Raw genomic sequence first — 8983 nt, 5'->3', positions numbered from 1 at the left:
AAAGGCATATGCTTCCAGAATTTATAAAATGTCCTCATAAATCGGCAAATCGAAAGAATCTTGGTATATTTCACAATACTGTCTAGTTTTCACTAGAGATTAAGGTTTCTAAGGGTTAGGAATTCTAAGTAATAGCTACTAGACTAAGAGAAACAGCTTTGTATGCCAGGAAAGTAAGATGTGTTTTTGGTTACAGAAGGCATGAGAAATGGAGGTGGGTTTTTTTTTTTTATTTTTTTAAATGTTTATTTATTCTTGAGAGAGAGAGAGAGTGAGCACGAGCAGGGGAGGGGCAGAGAGAGAGGGGGACACAGAATCCGAAGCAGGTTCCAGGCTCTGAGCTGTCAGCACAGAGCCCGACGCGGGGCTCGAACCCATGGACCATGAGGTCATGATCTGAGCTGAAGTCGGATACTTAACTGACTGAGCCACCCGGGGGGCCCCTGGAGATGGGTTTTTTTTAATTGAGGGAAAAGAAAGTAATTTTGTCCTAAAGTGAGGTTGATTGTTTAAAGAAGAAAAACAGGGGCATCTGGCTGGCTCATAGGAGAGCATGTGACTCTTCATTTCGGGGTTGTAAGTTTGAGTCCTACATTGGGTGTAGAGATTACTTAAAAAAAAAAAAAATCTAGGGCACCCGGGTGGCTCAGTCATTAAGCATCTGACTTTGACTCAGGTCAAGATCTCACGGTTTGTGAGTTCAAGCCCCACTTGGGGTGAGCCCCGCTTCTCTCTCTCTGCCTCTGTCTCTCTTTCTCTCTCCCTCTGCCCCTCCTGGGATTCTCTCTCTCTCTGCCCCTTGCTCACTTGTGCCTTCTCTTTCTCTCTCTCTCAAAAAAAAATAATAAAAGAAAAGAAAAATAAAAAATCTTTAAAAATAAAATAAAGAAGAAAAACATAGGGTAAAATCAGAATGTGGAAAGGAATCTTTGAAAGGGACTTTTAATGTGTGGCCAAGCTGGCTAAGAGTAAAATAAGTTTATTTAAAAATGAGTGTTAATATCAAAAGTATGTGAGGCACGGGGGACCGAGAAATCTGTACAAACAGACCTCGTTAAACTCACCTTTATCCTCTGTCTTGCCAATTCTTCAGATTCATCACTTCTTTGTATAAAAGGTAGAAAGGTTGCCTGCTTTGGTCACTTCTTCAGGTTTTCAGGCTTTGAGAAGGTTCCCGTGTACCTGCAAAAATTCAACAAAATCTGTGCTTTTTTCTTGTTCAGCTGTGTTATGTCAGTTTTATTCTTAGATGCAGCTAGAGACCCAAAGATAGTAGAAGACACCTCCCTTCCCCCCCACACACACACACCCGATTTGGGTCACCACCCCTTCCCAAGGACACAGATGCATTTGCAAAAGCCCTCTCCAGGAGCCACAGAAAGATGGGTGACGGGTAGAAACCAAACAGGGAGAGTGGTTCGGAGGCCACAGGCAAGTCTGTGCAGAGATCGTGGGGTCTGAGGCAGAGAGAGGAAGGGTCCCTCTGAGAATTGACAGCGTGATCCATTCACAGTATCCCCCCCCTCAGGAATTCACAGGATGGGTATGTTTCAGGAAGCAACTGTGATCTGGCCTTGAGAATTTCCAATGGCCTCCTTACAATTTAAAAGTAGCCCAGACCTGATATGGATAAGCAAATGTCTCTGCCCTCAAAGGGACTTGCATTTCAATGAACTTCAGTTTTTAAAGAGTGGAGAGTTGCAAAAAAAGAAAGAAAGAAAGAAAGAAAGAAAGAAAGAAAGAAAGAAAGAAAGAAAGAAAGAAAGAAAGAAAGAAAGAAAGAAAGAAAGAAAAGAAAGGACAATATCCACTCCCCAGGAACCCCTAGTTTGCATTTACTCCAGGAGGCAATTGTGATCTGACCCTAAGAATTTCCAAGGGCTTCCCTTAAAATTTAAAAATGCCTAAGACTCCTCTGTATAAGCAAAGGCCCCCAGGCCCCCAAAGAGACTCAAATCTCAATGCAAGGTCCTTTTAAAGGAAAGGAGTACTTTGGCTGGTTTCCTGGCATTGTTAAAACAATCAAAACAACCACCCTAGACCTGCTGATAAGACCCTATAGAGCCCTCCAGAGCATCTTCAGCCTAGAAAAGTCTTTTCCTCTCCTCTCTCCTCCTCTCCTCTCCTCTCCACTCCCCCTCCTCCTCTTCTCCTCTCCTCTCTTCTCCTCTCTCCTCCCTTCCCCTCCCCTCCTCTCCTTTCCTTTCTTAGAAAAAACCTTGGCTACTGCCTGACACTATACATAAAATCAATTCCAATTGTACTGAAAATCTAAAAATAAAAGACAGAACAGCAAAGCTTGGAGAAGACAACGAGAGAACATCCTCACGATCATGGGGTTGGGGAAAATTTCTTACGACACAGAAAGCACTAACCATAGGGAAAGTGTTGGTACATTAACATTTTCTGAGCTCTGCCAGCACTAGGCCAATGTGGTATTCACATGTTGCCAATGTACCTCCCACGCATGCCACAGTGTGGATTCTACTGGATGGATTCTACGATCTCCATTCTCTTTGCCCCAGTTCTCCAAGCTCCGGTACTGTGCACATACATATACAGAAACGAAGTACCACTCAGCCTTGCTGCACATACATATACAGAAACGAAGTACCACTCAGCCTTGCGTAATACAGGGCCTATCTCCTCCCCCTGTTCCTGAGGTCCTATAGCTCTGGCCGTTTGCAACGGATATTGGTTTACCTCTTCACAGTAAGCCCCGGACTTAGACAAAGTGCACTGGTCTTATCTGGGATATGTTATCACCGGACAGGCCCGCTATTTACTCTGGCTGCCTGTCCCCTGTGGCTTCCATGCAAATTCTTAATATTTTAAAATATTCTTTTAAGTTTATTCATTTATTTTGAGAGAGAGAGAAGACAGGCAGAGACAGAGCGCTCGCAGAGCCCAGTGCAGGGCTTGAACTCAGGGACCATGAGATCATGACCTGAGGGGAAATCAAGAGTCCTACGTTTAAGCGACCGAGCAACCCAAGTGCCCCCATGCGAATTCTAACTACTTTGGGAAACCCTTAAACTTTGCTTGGGGCTGAGGATACGTGTCTCCCAGTTTTGCTGAAAATGGAGTTGGTAGGGGGTCTCCATGCACCTCCCTGCTTTTGTGAGATCACCAGCAGAGTTGAAGCACTGTCTCTCACCACCATGTTCGTGTTTGTACTCGGTTTTAAGAGAGTGAATGTTGGATTTTATCAAATGCCTTATTAACACCTACTGATGTGATCAGGTAGTTTCCTCTGATTTGCCGAGTAATGACTTCTGTGAAAGGACTTCCTGATGTTGAACTGTCCTTGTAGTTATGGACTAGACCTTATTTGGTCATATATAATATCTTACTCTTTTGCTGTATTGCCCAAATCCAATTGCTTGTTTTTTCTTTAGAATGTTTGCACTTGTATTCAAAAGTGAGAGCTGTCCATAGGTTTTGTTCTAGACTCTTTTTAGTAGGTTTAGATATTAAGTTCGTTGTTGGCTTTGTGGGAGTGAACGTCAAGACTAAGTAATACAAGGGCACCTGGGTGGCTCAGATGGCTAAGCATCCGACTCTCGATTTCACTTCAGGTCATGATCTCGTGGTTTCGTGGGATCAAGCCCCGAGTCAGGCTCTGTGCTGACCACTCGGAGCCTAGAGTCTGCTTTGGATTCTGTGTCTCCGGCTCTCTCTCTGCCCCTCCCCTTCTTGTGCTCTGTCTCTGCCTCTCTCAAAAATAAACATTAAAAAAGAGAGAGAGAGAGTCTGTTTCTTGGTTTGCCCCTCTCTCTCTTAAAAAAAAAAAAGCATCTGACTTCAGCTCAGGTCATCATCTCACCATTTGTGAGTTTGAGTCTCCCACTGAGCGAGTTCAAGCTCACCTCGGTGAGACCCGCTTCTCTACCCCTAGTGAGATTCTCTCTCTCTCTTTCTGTCCCTCGCTCACTTGTGCCCTCTCTCTCTTTAAAAAAATACAAAAAAGGAAAGAATGCAGTCGAGTATCTTGCTGACTTTGAGGTGAGGAAGATTCCTGAAACCAGACATAAAAATTATTAATTCCCCCAAACAGAAATTGGTAGATTTAACTATATTAGAAGTGAGAACTTCTGTTTACCAAAGATTTAAAGAAAATGAAAAGGCAAGCCACAGACTGCGAGAAACATTTGTAATACATGTAACTGGCAAGGGATTAGTATTCAGAATATGTAAATAATTCCTACAAATAAATAAGCAAAAGGAAAAAAATACAACTAGCAAAAGCCAAAGCCAGGCATAACACCGAACAGAAAATGCATATGGCCAAGAAACCACTGAAGAAAAGACTGACCTCAGCAGTAACCAGGGAAATGGAAGAGTAGTGAGAGACCATTTCCACCCACCCGCCTGGTGGAAACAGTTTGAAAATGCCAGGAGTTGACGAAGATATCGATTCCAAGGGATCTTTTATACCCCACTAGGAAGATAAATTGGTAGGGCCACTTTGGGAAACGATGAGCCCCCCCCCCCACCAGTCAAATTGAACACATGCATACACACTCGTGCACACGTGTGCGCTATTCCACTCGTGGGCACAGACAGGAGAAAACCTGGCTTATGTTGCCCTATGAGACGTGCACACAAATGTTCACACAACCCTTCAGGAAACGGGGAAATGAATTATGGGATATTACATGCCAGTAAAAACCTGAATGGACTACAGCTACAAACAACATCTTTTTAAAAAATTTTTGTTTAATGTTTATTTATTTTTGAGACACACACACACACACACACAGTGCGAGCAGGGAAGGAGCAGAGAGAGAGAGAGGGAGACACAGAATCCGAAGCAGGCTCTAGGCTCTGAGCTGACCGCACAGAGCCCAACATGGGGCTCAAATTCACAAGCCGTGAGATCATGACCTGAGTCAAAGTCAGATGTTTAACCAACTGAGCCACCCAGACGCCCCTAAAAAATTTCTTAAGGGGATACCTGGCTGGCGTAGTCAGTGGAGCAGGTGACCCTTGATCTCGGGGTTGTGAGTTCGAACCCCACATTGGGCATGGTGCCTAGTTTAAAAGAATAAATAAATAAATAAATAAATAAATAATTGAAAAAATTTCTTTAAAAAAATAAAAACTAAGGATGGACAAAATGGGTGATACAGGCTTCCCATTATGAAATAAAGAAGGTCACAGGAATAAAAGGCACAGCATAGGGAATCAGTGGTATTGTAACAGCATTGTACGGTGACAGAAGGTAGTCACAATGGTGGTGGACACAGCGTGACATCTAGACCTGTTGTACACCTGAAACTAACGTAACATTGTGTGTCAACTATGGTCAAAAAAATTTAAAAAACATGTAAACAAGGGGGAAGCAACTCAAATGCCCATTGACAGATAAATGGAAAGGCACATGTGGTCCATTCAGCCTTAAAATGACATAAAATTCTCAGGACACCTGGGTGGCTCTGTTGGTTAAGCGTCCAACTCTTGATCTCAGGGTTGTGAGTTCAAGTGACTGATGGGACATTTGCTTCTCGAGAAATAGTCTTTACCTGAGAGTGCGGCCTGAGGGCCTCCCACTGCAGAGAAGGGCATGGATTTGCAGAAATGAGAGGGAATTTTTCATTTTTTGATATGGGAGGAAATTTAAAAAAAAAGATATGAAGTTCTGATACATGTTACAACATGGGTGAGTCTTGAAAACATTATACTAATTAAAAGAAATCAGTTATAAACTGACAAGTATTATACAATTCCACCTAAATGAAATATCTAGAATGGGCAAATTCACAGAAACAGAAAATAGGTAAAAAAATTACCAGGGTCTGGAGGAGGGGAATGGGGAGCCAGTGCCTAACGGAGATACAGTTTCTTTTTGGGGTGATTAAAATGTTTTGGAAATAATGGTTAGAGTTGCGCATTGGGAATGTAGTTAATGTGTCTGAATTATACTTAAAAATGGTAAAAATGGCAAATTTTGTGTTATATATATTCTATTGTAATTTTCCAAAGCAAGAGAATGATGAAATCTTTTTTTCAGTAGGTTCCACACCTAGCATGGAGCCCAATGTGGGGCCTGAGACCCTGAGGTGAAGACCTGAACTGAGATCAAGAGTTGGATGCTTAACCCACTGAGCCACCAAGACGCCCTGAGAATGATAAGTCTTAACGCAGGCTATTGGCCACTATAGGGTCATGATGGTACATGTAAGTTACTGGTAGTGGTCCTGTGCCAGGGTCAGGTGGTAGCTTCGTGGGTGTTAATGAGTTTATTTTTAAAATAAAATGTGGGGTGTTTGCTGGCTCTGTCGGTGGAGTGCGTGACTCTTGATCTCAGGGTTGTAAGTTCGAGACCCACGTTGGATACAGAGATTTTTTTTTTAATGTTTTATTTTATTTTTGAGAGACAGAGACAGCATGAGTGGGGGAGGAGCAGAGAGAGAGGGAGACAAAGAATCCAAAGCAGGTTCCAGGCCCCGAGCTGTCAGCACAGAGCCCGATGCGGGGCTCGAACCTACAAACTGTGAGATCATGACCTGAGCCGAAGTTGGATGTGTAACCGACTGAGCCACCTAGGTGCCCCGAGATTAGTTTTAAATGATCTCTCAAAAGGGGGGCTCCTGGGTGGCTCAGTCAATTAAGTGCCTGATTCTTGATTTTGGCTCAGGTCATGATCTCATGGTTTGTGAGATCAAGCCCTGTGTGGGGCTCTGTGCTGACTGTGCAGAGTCTGCTTGGGATTCTCTCTCTCCTTCTTTCTCTACCCTGTCCCTGCTCACACTCTCTCTCAAAATAAATAAAATACACTTTAAAAAAAGTTAAAAATCTTAGGCAAACCATAAGAGACTCTTAAATACAGAGAACAAACTGAGGGTTGATGGGGGGCAGGGGGGAGAGGGGAAAGTGGGTGATGGGCATTAAGGAGGGCACTTGTTGGGATGAGCAGTGGGTGTTGTATGGAAGCCAATTTGACAATAAATTATATACAAAATTTTTAAACCTTAAATCTTTTTTTTATTTATTTATTTTGAGAGAGTGAGCACAAGCACGTGAGGAGCAGAGAGAAGAGAAACAGAATCCCAATCAAGCTCTGCACCATCATTGTAGAGCCCGATGCAGGGCTTGAACACACGAATCATGAGATCATGACCTGTGCCAAGGTTAAGAGTCAGACGCTTAACTGACTGAGCCACCCAGGCACCCCTTAAAAAAAATCTTAAAAAAAAATAAACAAAATGAAAGTGGGTCTTAAGTGGACAAATTTTATGGATAGTGAGTAATCAGATTCTGTGCATCTGGATAAAAAAAAAACTAGAAAGGAGCAGCGACTGGATGGCTCAGTCGGTTGAGTCTGACTCTTGATTTCAGCTCAGGTCATGATCCCAGGATCGTGGGATCTGCGTTGGGCTCCACACTGAGCCAGGAGCCTGCTTAGGATTCTCAGTCGGTTGAGCGTCTGACTTTGGCTGAGGTCGTGGTCTCTCAGTTCCTGAGTTCGAGCCCTGTGTCGGGCTCTGTGCTAACAGCTTAGAGCCTGAATCCTGCTTCAGATTGTGTGTCTCCCTCTCTCTGTCCCTTCCCCACTCATGCTCTGTCTCTCTCTGTCTCTCAAGGATGAATAAACGTTAAAAAAAAAAAACTGAAGAGAAGCTGGACAGAGTTTCTGGGCTGGGGTCTGGCCTCAGCTTCCCTGGGAGTTCCTTTCTGGGGAAGCCAGTGGGCAAGGTCATGAGTGACTACTGGGAAACAGGGTTCCCCAGATGGGCATCTGGCAGGGCTGGGCTGGGGACCAGGAACCATATCCAGTGAAAAAATAAAAGAGTAAGCTCCTGACCTCTTTGCAACTACCAAGGGTGGCTTGAAGTGGAACCCTTCTACAAGGTGATATGGTGTCTTCAGGAGATCCAAGCTTCAGGGCATGGAGGGATAGCAGCAGAGTCATGACAGGACCAGTCCAGATAAAAGCTTGGGTGAAGCTCGCCCTGGCATTTGGTCTTCAGGCTAAAGAATGTTACAACAGCCATGACAATCATGGTGGAGACAGCCCTCCTGCTATGCGGGGGTGTCCTTCTACTCTAGCTATCCCTGAATCAATTGACTGTGTCTGATCTTTCTTCCCCCACACTCTCAGAGGGCTTTGTATTTGTTAGGATCTCTTTCTTTTCTTTCTTTCTTTCTTTCTTTCTTTCTTTCTTTCTTTCTTTCTTTCTTTCTTTCTTTCTTCTCTCTCTCTCTCTCTCTCTCTCTCTCTCTCTTTCTTTCTTTCTTTCTTTCTGGGAGAGGGTGCAAGTGAGCAAGGGGGGGAGAGAGAGAGAGAGAGAGAGAGAGAGAGAGAGAGAGAGAGAGAGAGATTTGGGGCTTATCTGAAGCGGGGCTTGTGTTCATCCGATGCAGGGCTCAAGCTCACCCCATGCGGGACTCAAACTCACAAACCGTGAGATCATGACCTGAGCCAAAGTCAGATGCTTAACTGACTGAGTCACCCAGGAGTCCTCATTGAAGTGGTTTTATTTTATTTTATGTACAATGAGATAGCAGTAAGGTAGGCATCTTGGATCTGTGCAGTTAAGGTAGGTCTCTTGGATGACCCATTCAAGGAAGTTCACTAAATCCAACTTAATGAAGCCTGGGTCTTTCAAGCACTGATGGAAACACCGGCGGCACACATTAAGGCCGGGTTTCCGGATCAGACTGTGGTGGTTTAAGCAGATTCAGCAAGAACTGAGAACCCTGGCCAAATTTCCTCCAGTGGCTCCAGTAGAGCTGCTGGTGACCCATTTTGTTCTCTCGGACTCAACGAGGCAAAAGGCTGTTAGGGTTTTCTGATGGCAAAAGGAAACAGCCACTAACTCCAACAAGGAAAGGGATGTATTTGGCATGATGCTGAGTAGATCACTGAATTGGTGGAATGTCTGCTCAAGCAGGTCTTGGGACACACAGGCATGACCTGTTTTGAGTGGGGCGCAGAGCAAACTGCTGTGCCATTACAGCCATAAGACACAGCCAACCT

General features: G+C 44.2%; 1 protein-coding gene across 1 annotated transcript; it reads right to left on the bottom strand.

Annotated features, from left to right (window-relative positions):
- Window positions 1-8480: 8480 nt before the first annotated feature.
- On the bottom strand, window positions 8481-8751 carry LOC131502168 (small ribosomal subunit protein uS14-like). The gene is given in 2 exon segments (XM_058712747.1): window positions 8481-8693; window positions 8695-8751. Coding segments are annotated over 2 exon segments (270 nt in total).
- Between the last annotated feature and the right edge of the window lie 232 nt (window positions 8752-8983).

This window comes from Neofelis nebulosa, chromosome X (assembly GCF_028018385.1).
Source record: "Neofelis nebulosa isolate mNeoNeb1 chromosome X, mNeoNeb1.pri, whole genome shotgun sequence".
Taxonomy (NCBI): domain Eukaryota; kingdom Metazoa; phylum Chordata; class Mammalia; order Carnivora; family Felidae; genus Neofelis; species Neofelis nebulosa.
Note: the sequence above shows the minus strand (reverse complement) of the source record. Positions and strands in the feature narration are given on the sequence as shown.